The sequence below is a fragment of the Rissa tridactyla genome, chromosome 1 (genome assembly GCF_028500815.1).
Source record: "Rissa tridactyla isolate bRisTri1 chromosome 1, bRisTri1.patW.cur.20221130, whole genome shotgun sequence".
Taxonomy (NCBI): Eukaryota; Metazoa; Chordata; class Aves; order Charadriiformes; family Laridae; genus Rissa; species Rissa tridactyla.
In genome coordinates, this window is record NC_071466.1 from 19,393,901 (window position 1) to 19,410,383 (window position 16,483).

The 16,483-nt window shown below is 39.6% G+C and overlaps 1 protein-coding gene across 3 annotated transcripts in view; it reads left to right on the plus strand.

Annotated features, from left to right (window-relative positions):
- Positions 1–16,483, plus strand: part of GRIA4 (glutamate ionotropic receptor AMPA type subunit 4) — a 229,394-nt gene that overhangs the window by 122,020 nt on the left and 90,891 nt on the right. For all 3 annotated transcript variants that reach the window (XM_054187354.1, XM_054187362.1, XM_054187370.1), the window contains exon 4: positions 12,486–12,670. In XM_054187354.1, coding sequence (XP_054043329.1) covers positions 12,486–12,670 — 185 coding nt within the window. The remainder of the gene's footprint in view (positions 1–12,485; positions 12,671–16,483) is intronic.

The window sequence follows — 16,483 nt, forward strand, 5'->3', positions numbered from 1 at the left end:
CTAATCATATGGTGAGTACTTCATCCTGTGTTTGTTCCTGCTAGGAACTGAAATTGTCTCTGTAATTGTATGCAAATCCCTTTGCCAGCATAATCAAAGGAAACCTATGTGTAGCTGCCCATCCTCCACAAGAGGAGCATAAAAGTAACCCAACTTTTAATTCTACTTAAATGAAAAGTTGTATCTTCATATGGAAAACGTAGATAGATACAAAATCAAAGAACTTAAATTAAAAGGCATGTGAGTGGCAAACAGATACTTTGCTACTATTGCAGGCTGCTTTTAGTCATGCTTTTTTACATATGCACAATACTATGTTAATAGTGTTCATGGCATTAAACTTGAGAAATAGTAGTATTGGATTTTTCATTTTAAACATGGGGAAATTTCTTCTCCCCTGAAATTACGTGAGACTGATGATAGGAGGTTTTATGAATTGCCTTCAGACGGTGCCTGTTTCCCTCCACTGCTGGCAGAAGGATACTGGAGTGACTAGCTCAGACTTAGCCATCGAACTTTCAGTTGAGATAAATTCTCCTGTAAGTCTCTTACTCTAAGGCATGTTTTATGTATTGGCCTCAAATCATTCTGATTTGCTTCTTTGAACTCTGTCAAATATTTTAGCATTATTTTTTTTTAAGTGTGGACGCCAAAAAGAGATTTAGTCATGTAGGACTAGTCCAGTGTCCTGTATGAAGATCGTATCGTTCTAGCCTGCCTTTTCCCTGTTTTTCTGTTCAAGTATCTGGATGTTACATTAGCTCTCTTACTCATAGCACCGCTAGAAAAGATCGGTTCTGCGTATCTATGACTGTGATAGCAATGTTTGTGAAGACACTCCAGTGATCCAAGATTATTAAGTGCCTTTTGCCCCATCAGTTCTTTTCAGAGGAGGGGTGAATTTTTCTTTAAAAATTCTGTCACTTCTTTGCATGCTGTTTTGCACAGATTCATATAAAGTATTTACATATATACATACATATATATGCATTTACTTGCATGTACATATATATGTATGCTTGAAATGTCCTGGAGCATTTAGGAGAACTTACTAAATTGTTTTCTCGTGTTTTGTTTTCCTGTAGAATTTTGTTCTTTTTAAGAAACTGAGATTCTAAGCCGTTTTCAGGATTTAGTTGAGAGTGATACTTGCTGTCCCTCAGATTAAGTGCCTAGGGGGTACAAGATTATACAATGTCGTAGAATCATAGAACCATTTAGGTTGGAAAAGACTTTTAAGATCATCGAGTGCAACCATAAACCTAACACTGCCAAGTCCACCACTAAACCATGTCCCTACATGTCTTTTAAATACCTCCCAGGATACTCAACCACTTCCCTGGGCAGCCTGTTCCAATGCTTGATAACCCTTTAAGTGGAGAAATTTTTCCTTATATACAATCTAAACCTACCCTGGCGCAATTTGAGGCTATTTCCTCTTGTGTATAGAGATAGAATTAAGGTTGCAACTCTCTTGAAATGAATGCTTCTTCGTGTGAATGCCTGTTGTTTCAGTCTGAAGATTGTTCTTCCATTTTTCTCTCATGTATGTATTAGAAACATCACTGCATGAATGCCAATAGGCAGAGATTGTCAGGTATTTTATAGTAAAAGACTAGTTTTCTAACAAATTCCTATAGAAAGGAGGCAGAAGTTCTGACATCAAGATCCTCATTTAGTACCCACAGTCAGTTCTGTCCTAGGGCACAGATATCTTATGCAGGGACTGAAGCAGGTGCCTTGTGGGGAAAAATAGTATGTGACAATATAATTAAAGACAGCACCGTAATACATTGATTAGAATACATTAGGGTACTGCCAATTTTAAGATATACCAGCTCTTGAGTGCTTTAGCTTACAGTCTTAATATTCTTTGACATGGTTCTTTTGGATGTTGTTTGCACAAAGGCCTACGTACAATTGTATACCATCACAGGGCAAACGAAATCCTATTAAATTGAGACTGGAGAGGCAAGTTGTTGGGAAGCTAGCAATTTCTGGCAAATAGCTTTGCATCAATGAAGATATTATGTAAGAGATAATTTATTAGTATCAACGTTACAGACTATAAGTTTTAGTGAAATGAATTATGGCTTTAAGGCATTGCACTAAAGAAGACAAGTTTAGGCTATAATGTATATTATAGCAAGGAATATTTACAACTAAGCTGGATATTTGTCAAATAAATAAATAATAAGTGTAAAGAAAAAAGATAATAAGTTAAATATTTGAACATGCTGTATTTGCTTACAAAGTAAGTTCACTTTTTCCTGTTTTCTCTCCTTTTTTAAAAAATACTGATACACATTAGCCCTAAAGATGGGCCCAAGATGACATAACAGAAAACTGGGTATTCAGAGAGACTATGTAGCCTCTATAGTTACTTTAAAATACTGGCCTGACAGAGAGTGAGCCTAGCACCTGCATTTTATTTTTCTCTGTTTTTATCCACTCATTGGCTTGCTGATTTTTTAAGGTAATAGTTTGTGCGGTTCTGATAACACTGTAATTATATAGAGTTTCTGATGTAGTATTCAAAATTAGTAAGAATTTGCTAAAATTTGCTAAGAATGTGACTTCCTTGCTGCTTGTAAACTTCAGAGGAGGAAAGACTTCTCACCTGAGCCAGTTCTAGCTGAACCCTTTGACATAGCTGAATTGTATACCAATAAAAGAAAAGAAAACCATAGAATGGTTTAGCTTGGAAGGCACCTTAAAGATCATCTAGTTCCAACCCTGCTGCCCTGGGCAGGGACATCTCCCACTAGGCCAGGTTACTCAAAGCCCCATCCAACCTGGCCATGAACACTTCCAGGGATGGGGCACCCACAGCCTCTCTGGGCAAATGTCTCACCACCCTCACAGTAAAGAATGTCTTCCTAATATCTAATCTAAATATATCCTCTTTCAGGTCCCTTCCAACTCTAACAATACTATAATTGTATGATTATATGATTCTGTGACTTGTACACCTTCAGGTTTCTTAGATGGTCTCAAACCTGATCTTCAACTACAGCGGGCAGTTCTTCATTCTCACAGTCTCTGCCTTTGCCTTCTGTGACTTGGGTGGTGTCGGTAGAGCACTTGCCAGTGAAGATCAAGGCAAAAAAGTCATTTAGTACGTCAGCCTTCAGCATATCCTGGGTGAGCAGGTCTCCCGTTTCCTTGTAGATAGGGCCTACATTTTCTCTAGTCTTTCTTCTATCACTGTCGCACCTATAGAAGCTTTTCTTGTTGCCCTTGATGTCGCTGGCTAGATTTAATTCTATCTGAGCTTTAGCTTTCCTAAGCTGATCCCTAGCTGCCTGGACAATTTCCCTGTATTCCTCCCAGCTTCCTGTCCTTGCTTCCACCCTCTGTAGGCTTCCTTTTTGTGTTTGAGTTTGTCCAGGAGCTCCTTGTTCATCCATGCAGGCCTCCTGGCGTTTTTCCCCGACTTCTTTTTTGTTGGGATGCATCGCTCCTGAGCTTGCATGAGGTGATACATGAAAATTAATGGGCTTCCTTGGGCCCATCTTCCTTCCGGGGCATTATCCCATGTTACTGTACCAAGCAGATCCGCGAAGAGGCCAAAGTCTGCTCTCCTGAAGTCCAGGATAGTGAGCTTGCTGTGCACCCTTCTCACTGCCCTAAGGATCTTGAACTCCACCATTTCCTGGTCACTGCAGCTAAGGCTGCCCTTGACCTTCACATTCCCCAGCAGCCGCTCCTTGTTGGTGAGAACAAGGTCCAGCATAGCACCTCTCCTCGTTGACTCCTCTATCACTTGGAGAAGGAATTTACCTTCAAAGTATTCCAGGAACCTGCTGGATTTTCAAAAATGTGCTTTTGGCATAGATCTTTATGTATAAATGTATGTGTTCATCTCTATGCATGCTTGTCAGAAGAAAGGTTACTGGACTTTGACGTTAGTTTGGAGGCATTTAGGAAAGTGGGAAGGGTAATGGTATCTGAGAACTGTGAATATAAGAGCAAAACTATCTGACTGCCTTCAAAAACAGGCCTTTTCTTCAGTCCTTCTCAAGTTTCCACTCGTCTTTATCACTTAGCATTTTGATGAGACACCTTTACAGTGTATTTCATATGAAGGTTGCAGACTCTGAAATGCAAAGAAGGGAAAAAATCTTACTGCAGAGTGGGTGTAGCATAAATGGGACCTGACGCAGCCTCAGTCTTTGATCATTAACTCGCGTTGTGGAGTAAGTCAAACCTCCTCCCATATGCTCACTGAAAGTACATAACTTACAACACTGTTGTTCCACTTAAGACTTTTTTTTAAAAAAATGGTCATAGTTGCAATATATTGACAGCATTTTCTTGTAGCTTTATGTCCTCCTCAGGAAATAAGGATTATTAAATACTGTAAATTAAGCTGCACAGGTACCAGTCTCTACAGGATTAAGGGAGAGAAAGACAGAAAGTCTGACCATAAATCTTGTTTGGAAGTGTTTCACAACACTGAGAATATATTCAAAGTCATAGATCTCAGGAAGGCGAGAAACATAAACTCAGATAATAAAGGTAATTTCCTTTATCAAATATTCTGAAATCTTTGAAGCAAAATAGTGATAGAGAAGATGGCTAAACTGCATCTGCTGGTTCCTCAGTTTTATTACAGAACGATCTGTAATAAAATTATCCTGGTCACTGATAGTATAGGTGACTTGACTTAATTCACAACGTACATCTTAACAGATATATTTGAAAGTACATAGCATTTGGAAAGCTAAGTAAAGCCAAACATGGATTTTTCAGGAACAAATAATGTGAGATAATGCAAATTTCTTTCTATTACAAAGTAATGGGTTTTGTAGACATTGGGAAAAAAATAGGTGTCTCATTCTACTATGATTTTTTACACAGTTTGCATGAAATTTTGCTAAATGAGTGTTTTGGTTTTGCATGGCAAGGTTTTGGTAGCGGCGGGGGCTAGAGGGGTGGCTTCTGTGAGAAGCTGCTAGAAGCTTTCTCCGTGTCCAATAGATCCAATGCCAGCCAGCTCCAAGAGGGACCTGCCGCTGGCCAAGGCTGAGCCCATCAGCAACAGTGGTAGCGCCTCTGGGATAACATAGTTAAGAAGGGGAAAAGTTATGTGCAATGGCAACTGCAGCCAGAGAGAGGAGTGAGAACAGGTGAGAGAAACAGCCCTGCAGACACCAAGGTCAGTGGAGAAGAAGGGGGAGGAGGTGCTCCAGGCACTGGAGCAGGCTGTCCTCCTTCAGACCATGGTGAAGACTGTGGTGAGGCAGGCTGACCTCCTGCAGCCCATGGAGGTTAACGGTGGAGCAGAGATCCACCTGCAGCCCATGGAGGACCCCACGCCAGAGCACGTGGATGCTCCCAAAGGAGGCTGTGACCCTGTGGAGAGCCCGTGCTAGAGCAGGGTCCTGGCAGGACCTGTGACACTGTGGAGAGAGGAGCTCATGCTGGATGCTAGAAGAGGTTTGCTGGCAGGACTTGTGACCCCATGAAAGGGACCTATGCTAGAGCAATCTGTTCCTTAAGTGCTGCATCCTGTGGAAGGGACCCACGCCGGAGCAGTTCATGAAGAACTGCAGCCCGTGGGAAGGAGTCAAGTTGGAGAAGTTCAGAGAGAACTGTCTCCCATGGGAGGGACCCCACGCGGGAGCAGGGGAAGAGTGTGAGGAGTCCTCCCCTTAAGGAGGAAGGAACGGCAGAAACAACGTGTGATGAACTGACCACAACCCCCATTCCCTGCCCCCCTGCGCCACTTGGCAGGAGGAGGTAGAGAAAATCGGGAGTGAAGTTAAGCTCAGGAAGAAGGGAGGGGTGTGGGGAAGATGTTTTAAGATTTGGTTTTATTTCTTATTGTTCTATTCTGATTCTGTTTGGTAATAAATTAAATTAATTTCCCCAATTTGAGTTTGTTTTGTCCATGACAGTAATTGCTGAGTGATCTCTCTGTCCTTATATCGAACCATGAACCTTTCATCATATTTTTCTCCCCCCCTCCCCATCCAGTTGAGGAGAGAAGTAATAGAGCGGCTTGGTGGGCACCTGGCGTCCAGCCAAAGTCAGCCCACCACAATGAGCTAAAGAAATTTTGTCTCAATGAAATTCTAGGAGATATGTGAAACACTGGTCACACATTGAACTCAGAAAGAAGTATATGAGGCTGACTGTCAAATAAGGAGCTATTAAGTAGTGATCCGTTCTGGTTGCAGTTTTTTCCAGTATCTTTGTTAATGACTTGGATGAAGTAAGATAGAATACATTTGTTAAACTTGCAGATGATAAGAAATCGAAAGGACTGTGTGTACTTTGGAATACATTTCTGAAATACATCCCATTTTCACCAATGCACTTCACGGAAGACTTGGATCAATTGCAACGTATCCAGAGGAAAGGAAGGAAAATTGTCAGAATGTAGGCTAAAACATGTTCCACAAGGAAAACCTGAAAGAATCTTGTTTCAGCAAGAGAAGTGCAGATGGAAAAGAAATGAAACAGCAGTCTTCAAGTTATGTAAAGGATTTCTTTGAAGAAGAAGGGAACAAAGAGTTCTCCAGGTCTGCTAGGGACAGGACAAAAACGAGTGGCTTTAAATTGTGCCAGGGGAGACTTAGGTTAGAATTTTGGAAACATCTCCTAATGATAAGGATAATTAAGCAATGAATATATTACTTAGGAAGTTACAGAATCCTCTTTAGAGTTTTTTAAGGACAAAGAAAGATATCTGTCTAGAATGATTTAAATATAATTTATCTCTGTTGGGGGATGGAGGGCTAGAGAGGTGTGGATGGGATTATTTCTTGAGCTTCTTGTCTTATTTTCCAATCTATGTGTCGTTTCTGTGAATTAGACCCAATAAGGACTCAGAAAACACCTCTAGTTCTAGCTTTCACTCTGTGACCAATTTTTATGTACTTTTTGTTGAGTATTCTGGCTCCCAACACCAAATGCGGAGAAAATGGGGCATGCAAATGAGTTATCATATGTCAAAGGTTATATGATAGAGCTTATAAATCTTACTGGTTGTGTTTGAGTTCTGGAAGCTGTATACTGACCAAAAACTTAAAACAGAACCATAAGTTAATAAAAAGGTATTAATCATAATGAGGAAAATTAAAGTAAGCTTGAGTTTGAGTTTTGATTGGTTGAATATACAATCATGCATCACTCATACTGTAAATTTCTTGCATGGTTTTTCATCACTGTAGTGTCTGGATTCATCTCCCCAAAACCTGGCTAGATAAATAGTAGGTATTTTCACTAAGCCTCATGTCTAGACTCCTTCAGTATTCATTGCAGAAAAAGAAAAGCACCTCTGAGATAGATATCTAAGACCAAAAAAGAGCTTTTTTATGGCATATATGTCTCTCTGAAAGCTTGAATGATTAACTTAGACAACTGCTTTATAGACAGCTAGAGTTAAGTGACATGAATCCAATCCTGAATGTCAAATATATTGGCTTATCCATACCAAATGATTTGATCATTTATTCTTTACTTCTGCTGTGTGTTGGATTTATAACAAATTTATTTCTTCTACTGATCCTAACATGCATTCCAATAGATGGAAGTAGCTTGCATAAAATAGCTCCAGCATTTCAGTGTCTGTGGCTGTTGGGATCATAGCTAATCTTGGGATTGGGACCAATTCCTATTTGAAAGTTAATTGGACCAGAAAGAGACGAAAATGAATTTGCATTTCAGTAATGTGCGGTATATGATGCCCATCTTTGGAAAAGACTCATGTTCATCAGAGATGTTTTTCTGCTTCTGGGGCCATAACAAATGTGTTGTGTATGCTGTCTCCAAGTGTTTTAACCTGTTAACTTCTGTCAATCAGTGCTGTCATTCTGCTAGCCATAGAAAAATACAGAAATAATACGTAAATATTGCATCCTCTTCATCATAGAAAATTAATAATAAGTTACTTTCTGCACAGTAGTTCCAAAATAGGAATTATAAGTGGGGGTGCTACTATTTGCAGCAAGCAGCCACTTTGCTATATGTCTCCTGGCGAGACAATCAGGAATGATTGCCTGTGCTTAGAGGGGCGGGGGAAACGGTTTCCCAGAATGAAAAGGCTGATGGAAGATGAAAGTTATTGAAATTTAATTATAACACTGTAATTGATCACTGAAATATTTCTGGTGAAAGCAAGCAAGCAAGCAAGAAGAAAAACGGAAAAAAAGGAAGAAAGAAAAGGAGAAAAGCCAACCATGTGCATTCCAGCAGGAAAATAAGTAAAGAAAATGCTTCTCTATCTCTTTAGTTTATTCTGAACACACTGAAAAGATTTAGATATCAGATTTTACTTTTCATTTAAATGGAAATAAAAGAAATTAAGTCATGGACTGCTGCAATGAAATTGGATAGGAGAAGGCCTAGCTGGTACAGCAGAAGACAAATAAAAAAACCTGAAAGGCCACTGAACTTTTAAAATCACAAAGATGACTCATGATTTCAGTTACTTGGGTGGAGGGTGGTTGTGTATGGGCTCCAGTTAAACAATGTTGTAGTGACTAGGAGGAATCCTGGACTCCCAGACTCCTCTGCTTACAATGTGTTCCCAAATATCAAAATTGGTCAAGTGTATTATACACTTTGGCCTCCAGAAGATTTCTAAGTCTCTCTGAAGAGGTACTAATCTCTCTCTAAACAGGTATAAGACCAGGTGCACATCTGGCACTGTTTTTGTGTGGCTGATGCATTTTGCAATGGAAAAAATGCTTATGGAGTGTGGAATGAGGGAAGCAGGCTTAAAAAAAATCTAAGATTTTGTTTGTGAGGTACCTATCTGTAGTATCAACTCCAATACGTAGGTTTTCTGCGGTAAGCATCTCCAGCTCTGATTTTAGAGGAAACGAATACAGTAACTTTTCATTTCCATGTGAGGTTTTTTGGTTTTTTCCCAACGTGATGACTGTGGTATGTTTATGGAAAAAAAAAAATAGCAGTAGGTTAGATCATCACAATTCCACCTGACCAGAGAACAGAAAAGCAAGGACAGGAGGGATCAAGAAAATAAATAAAATCTTTGCAGTCTTTCCCTGTCTCTGGTTTGGTTCCAGTATATTCAGGTGGAACTGGTATTACTGGTCCTTAAGCAGTTGTCAATACTATCTACGTTTGAGCAATGACCTACAGAAAGCAGTTGGCAGACTTCTAATTGAGAAAGATTCCCCAGAGTCATAGTCCCATAAAGAGGAAAAAGAAGCCATTCTTGCATATGGCATCCTTGCATTTGGGAAGGACTTCATCTGTGTATCCATGCAGTTATGTTGGTGTTTTATCTTGTTCCTAGATTTGCTATTTATTTTTCTTTTGAATAACAATGAATGAGGAGCTTGTTGATACAGACTTCCAGACTTGAAGCAGTTATCTTTGGGCACAATAATTTGTATTTTCTGATAAATGAGGTATCTGCATTTCAAGGTTGAATTAGTTCGTGAGGAAGGTTTACTATATACATTTGTGAGAACTTACCTTACTTTTATGTATTGGCATAGTCCTAAACATTTTTTTAAATAATGTTGTTTTGAAAAACATTGGTTGTGTATCTCAGTTAATGAGAGCTAGCCTGGGTTTTTTGAGTTTGCTTTTATGCAACAAATAGTACTCCACAATACATGGGACAGAATGTATTCCAGAAAATGAATCACTTATCTGTCTGTAGCATAACTGAGGATAAACAGCAGATAACCAGAAAATAAATACCTTTTAGACAGCAGCTGTAAGATTCATGTCTGTTGTCTTTACTTGGGCAAACACCTTCCTGAAGTTTAAGAATTTTGTCTAAATAGAGATGTTGCGCTCAGTTTCTGAGAATTACCCCAGGTTAGTTTCAGGTTTTTTGCCTTATAAAATGTTTGCAGCACTACATAACAACTAATATTTTTCCCTGTCAGCTGTAGCCAATTATTTTGGACAACTAAGCATTCTCCTCAGCATGTCTAATTTTTATGCCAACTGAGCTTGTGAATGCCTTTATTCATTCTGCATAAACTCCACCCTTGTCAGTCTGTTATATTAAAAATTGTGCCTGCACACTGAATAGATGACTTTGCCACTGATTACTTGCACAGGGATTCTGAACTCTTCTGATGGAGATGTTGCACCATATTCAGTTACTACCATTTAGCTGTCTTATTCTATACGTGAAGGACATGCTAACATGAAAACCCACATCTGAGTGCCAGCTACTGACAAGAAGCTACAGAAGCTTCAAATGCCTAAATGAAGGCGGTTGCTAATGAAATGTGGCAAGTCAAACCTTGATCCAAGGTAGAAGCAAAGCTTTTCTATGTGTTTGTCTGATATTTGTCGTGCTTTACGCTGGGATAAATTCCCAGTTTGATCAAAACACATCTTAGTAAAGTTGTCCAAGCAAAATAAGAAAGGGATGAGGGGATGTCAATTGCTGTTTCAAACACCATTCATTCTGAATCAAAGAAAATGTTAATTTGTGTCAGGAAGCTGAATTAAGTAAATGTTGACTGCCTTTGTAGCAAAGATCAAGTCAAAGTTACAGCCTAAATGAAGCAGGAACCCCTGTAGCACTGGAGTAGTTTTAATGTATGTCTATATGTGGAAATGAATAGGAAATGAAGCAAGAAATACAGTGTTTGGGAAAGAATCTCGTCATGATTTGCAGAGATAATTACGGGCAAAAAGGAGATTGAATATAGCAACAGGAAAAGCAGAATAATTATGCAGCAATTAACAGGAAAGCTGTATGGTTCTTTGAAAAAAATAACAGTCATTGGGTTAAAAATATATGCTAAGTACAGAAATGTTTTAATACTCAATACATAAGTATTTTAATTCATTTCCTAACAGAAAATACTGTTTCATAAAATAAGTGTCTAATTTATACGATAAAATATGTTACGTGTTTTATGTATTCGTTTTATTTGTTTGTATTTTTATCTTAAATATGTCAACTGAATTGGAGAAAAAAACTAATAAATGTTCATTTGGGAGTGCGGGTGCATAGTGTGATAACTATAAGACAATCATATTCTGATAAAACTATTGTCTATTTTTATTTTACTGGAGGCAAACTTGGGTTTGTAGGCCTTCCGATAATTAGTTAGCAAGAGCACAGTCAAAAGTACTCTTTCTGAAATGTGACTTACAAAGATTCCTCTTGCAATCTGTGGGAATGTCTGATAGCACTTTTTACAGGGAATCTGTCACGCAGTAGCGTCTTCAAGTGCAGTAAAATGACAGCTGAGGTCACTGCATTCAGGCATGGAACCCTCTTGTTGGAGAGAGAAGGGAGCCACCACTGTGTAGCCGCATCACTAGGGATAGTTTTCGAGAGGTGAAATCTTTCATTTAAAGCTGGTGGGGAAAAATCAGCCAGATAACGAGTAAAAAGCCATGATATTTTGTGTTCTGATCCTAGACGGGGGGACCTTCTCTGAATTGTATCATTTGTATCAGTGTGTTATTAACAACCGTATCTGTCCTTTTTGTTTTTCTTAAACATTAAGTCTGGATCTGAGGTGTGCAATCCTCATTGCTTTAAACAAATTCACCATTTACTGTAGATAAAAGATGGAATAACACATGCTTCCTACTTCAGGAATGGGTTGGGCAAGTCAAGGCTAGACTTGCAAGCTGTCCTAAGCTATGTCATGAGCTCCTCGCCTGCCTCTGTACTGCACATCCCCAGTGAGAAAACATCAGGAGAGGGAAGAAGGAGAAGGGCTGGTGGGCCAGGGCATGGAGCCTGCCCTGCGGGTTCAGGTGGAGAGCTCTGAAAGGATACTGCCTTTCCCTTCTGTGAATGGGCTCAAAGATGACAAAGAGGGCATCAAATACTGATAATGGTAAAGAGCAATAATTCTGCTAGTAGTAATAATTAATGCTTCTATGGTGCCCTTCATTCATTGACCTCTAATCAGTTTGCATACATTGATTAAAGCTATACAGAATCTCAAAAATAGATCAATATAATTTCTATTCATACATCTATACTGGCATATATATCTCTATTTATAAATAAATGAAAAAATGAATTCTTACTAAGAAGCATTAAAACCTGCTTGGATTGAATGTTGTCAAAAAAAAAAAAACAGCCCAGCAACAAACAAAGCAAAGCATTTGAATGTCTAACATACTGCTTTTGTAGTATACAAATACTACTGGTGAATGAGTAGGCTCAGATTTTTTCTTTGCTGTGTTGTGAAATTCCCGGATATAGAAACCTGTACAAAACCAGTCTGAGAAGCTGAATGCTTGACTGGAAGAGTTTGTTTGTATAAATCATATAATGGTTATCCATAATGCTGAGAATTGTTCCAGGCATTCTGATCACAGAAATTGTAATTTTTGTTAATTGCATACTGTGCGCTGATCATGGCTAGCAGCACTGGTAGGGATACAAACAGACTTTTGTTCCCTTTCCTGCAGAAGCAAATATTAAGAGACATGATATTGATTAAGGAAAATTCCTATTAAAAAATGCAATGATTGTGTTACTAGTGTACTGTATCCTTTTCTTTTAGGTTATTCAATACTTCAAGCTATTATGGAAAAAGCGGGACAGAATAGCTGGCAAGTCAGTGCCATCTGTGTGGAGAATTTTAACGATGCCAGCTACAGGCGGCTTTTAGAAGATCTGGACCGAAGGCAAGAAAAGAAATTTGTAATAGACTGTGAAATAGAGAGGCTTCAGAATCTCTTAGAACAGGTAATACCTGCTTTTAATGTCGCTGTTAAGCACATTATCTCCAGATGAGATACCATTGTGCATTGCGTTTCATTTATTTTCTCAACGGAAATGAGATTACTTCCTCTTTCTTTTTGTTTTTCTTCATGGGCCTATATTTGTACATCCACTTACCTGCTCCCTTTTCCTATGTAATTCTTGTCTTACCAGCCAGCACATCAGTGCGGTGAGCCCCCCGCCCCCCGTTTTCCCACGCAGCGGGTCTATGGGCGAAGGGTGCCAGCAGTCAGGGCAGCTGCACATTTGGCCCCGCATCCCAACACCTCCGTGCCTGATACATCTTGCATCAGGGTCTTAGGGCTGGCAGAACAACATGGTGTTGCTGAATTGCCAAGATGCCATCAGTCCGTACCTTCATGGGCGTAAAGCTCAGTTTTGTTGGAGGGGAAAAAAAAAAAAAGCTTATTTGAATCCAGTATTACTTTCTATTCTCCAGATAGCATAGGCGATGTATCTCTAGCCATAAAATGCTTTAAAATTATTATTACACATATTTAAACTGATGGTTTTATTACCTTAGCAGAGTATTTATGAAGAACAGTAGAATAAAGGTGCTGTTGAACTGGGAAGGAAGATCAGATTCTTCCTTCAGTTATTCATGGAAAGCTGCTATAAGATACAGAAAATACTGGTTAGGACAAAGAGGCTTGCACTGGGTAGTAGCTATACCAGTGTGTAAAGTGAATATAAAATCCTGCTGCTTTGATGTGGCAAATCTATCTCTATGTAGTGCTTATGTATGAGCTCTTTCTTAAATGATGCGAAAGAGTAAAATAATGCTTTGAAAAGACCATTTTGTCAAATGGCGGGAAAATAACTTAGGGTTAACTATCTGCTTCTCGCGTGATCCCACATACTATGCGGATGCGGTGCAAGTGCACCGTTCGGTACCGGCTGCCGCTGCAGGACTTGCAGGGAATGGATGCCATCTGCTGGTGGTAGACCTTCCGCCGCCGCGCTCCTTCTTGCTCCGCATTAGAGAATTCTGAAGATTTTGTTGCAAAAACATTCATGATGCATCTGCTACTGAAGTCATTAAAATGTGAAATGTCTTTTGTGATACGGAAATGCATAAAATATATACGTCAATTTTGCTTTCACTGGCAGAAGATAAAGAGGGAAACTGAGAATTAATAGTATGGCTGATTTAACAAGGACTTTTTCTATGACTGCTGCCAGAAGAGGAATAGATGATGCCATATTGCTATAGCTATTCATTTGGATTTTTTTTTTCTATTATGAATGCCTATATGCTTTGACACATGCTTCCTATAGCTTATAATGAAATCCTCCCCCATTTCAGCCTATGTTGTAGTAAAACAGAACACCCATTTGAGGATCTTTTAAAATACAATTAGAAAAATAATTTCTCTCTCAGCTCTGTGTGTGTGCGCGTGTGTATGTACCTGATTTCTTTTACATGGCATGCAAATGTGACTTAGAAACTAAGTATGCTATATTACCATACGTCTTGAAGTACACCCACCATCCTGCGTAGGTGTATTGACTGAGTATCCACTCAGTTTCAAAGCAAAATGAAGTCATCCAGTATGTGTTTGGATCTCACGTGTGCGTTTTATTTGCTTCCAGGAGCTGCTACTCATTTTCCTGCCAGATTGGCATCTGCATAGTCAGTTCCTTTTTAGGAATATGACCTGTGCTCTTTGTTCAGATCATGCAGAACTGAATTGGATATTGATTTAACGTGATTAGGGTTTGACCTCCTCTGACTTCATACAGGTCTGCATTTTGCACGCCTGAAGTAGGTACTTAATGCAGGCATGGTAGGTCATAAAAATGCAGCAGCTGGCTTCAGCGGACTGAATCAGATGTGGTGAGTTTGGCTAACACCTCAACAGGGCTGGCCCGAAAGCTGATTGAGTCCTCTTTCCATTAACTGCACGGGGGGAGTGGTGGGTGGGAGTTAACACCTAACTTGCAACATACCTGTATCTTAGCCAGTCATACAAACACTTTTAGGAAGCGATTCATCTGGCTACTACCTAATCTTGGGTGGGATTAATTTTACCCAGGAAATTAGGTCTTTTTTACTTTTGCTGGTGTTTATTCACACCTAAGTGTAAAGCCTTTACCCTTAATCTATGCCAATGAAAGGAGATAAATTTTGGGGGGGCCAGGTGGGTTTTCCTTTTCCCAATAGTGACTGCCTATATATATAAATATATATATATTTTTACACTTGACCTAATAAAATTGAATTAATGTATTTCAGAATATTTATCTGATTTTTCCAGATCATGTAATTCACTTCTTCCCCAACATGCCTGGATATCCTCTCCATCCTTCCAAAGGAAGGTCACTGTGCAAACAGGAATGGCGTTGTAGCCAGGCTAGACAAAATGTGCAGAAGAGCTGCAGCTTTACTCTCTGTTTGAAGGTCCTGGTTTTTCTAGACAGGCTGATCTGCGAGTAGGCCTAGCATGCTGGTTTGGGGCTCCAAAATGAAAGCACTTTGCCGTCAGAGATCAAGTGCTGCTTACGGATGGGCAGTCAGGAACAGTCTCAGAGAGAAAAACATTTGGTTTGCCAAAAATGGGATTGAAGCAAAAAAAAAAAGTCTGGCTCAATATAGAAAATGCAGAATAACAGCCATTTTAAAATACCAGCCATTGACTTTTTCCCTTTGCATGAAGGCTTTAATAACCTGTAGCAGACAGGCAAGGTGGCTTCACAAATGGACTAAAAGTTGGCGTGCTCTTCTCTGCATACACAGAGGAATTGATTAAGCTTCAGTGACTCTAATTAACTCAACTTCTTTCCTGCCTAGTTCTCCTGTAATTGAGAGCCTAAGTTGTGACTATACTGTAATACTTCGCAATGTACAAGTAAATGTTCTGCAGAACATTTAGGAAAAGTAATTAAATCTCAGTAATGAGACCGTAACTCAAAGTGCTTTGCCCTTAAATCTATGCTAATGAAGGGAGAGAAACTGGCTTGTGGGCTTGTGGGTTTCTTCTCAAGTGACTGCCCATATATATACACATGCACGCTTCTCATGACTGCAGACCTCAAGCAGCGAAGGCTGGAGACTTTTCCACTGGCTGTGTTCAAAAAGGGAGCACATGAGCTGCTCCCCTGCCTGTACCTGGTGCCCACTTCTCTGACCTGGTTTCTGCTCGCTGTTCTCTCCCAGGTGCCCTGCTCAGAAAATGACCACCTTGCTTTTTCCTCACTTCTTGTGAAACTTTAATCTTACCATTTTCTGTTTCCTTTTGTCGTGTATATTTTTCTTAGTTCATTAGTTTTTCTCATTTATTTTCTCCTCTCCGTGTGCTTTCGTGTGTGTAGAAGCTGCCTCCGCACTTCTTACCTGAGGCTTGTTTTCAGGGAAAATTTCTCTCCTGGAACCCAATGATGCATCTGAAAACCAGACTTCCCTGCATTTTTCATCATATGATCTTCCTTTCAGGCTTTTATGCTGCTTTAGCAAGGTTGATGTTTTGGGCAAGGGCCAAACCTGTACTCCTTTTAAGGGTGAAGTATAGAGAGATGGAGTTTCGTTTTCAGATTTTCATTCTAGAAGGGCCAGCATTAAATTCAGGAGATGCATTCAGCCTGCACACAAGTGATGATATCTGATTTGCTTGGATTGCCGAGTACTGTTTTAGCCTCAGTAAAGGTTTCAGATCTTACCTCTCAAGGCTCTGCCAAGACTTACACGACTGTGATGGTTTTCTAAATAAAGCTATCCTCCTCTTCTCTGGTCATGCTCACCCACACAAGACCATACAGTCTCCAGTAGCAACCAGACCT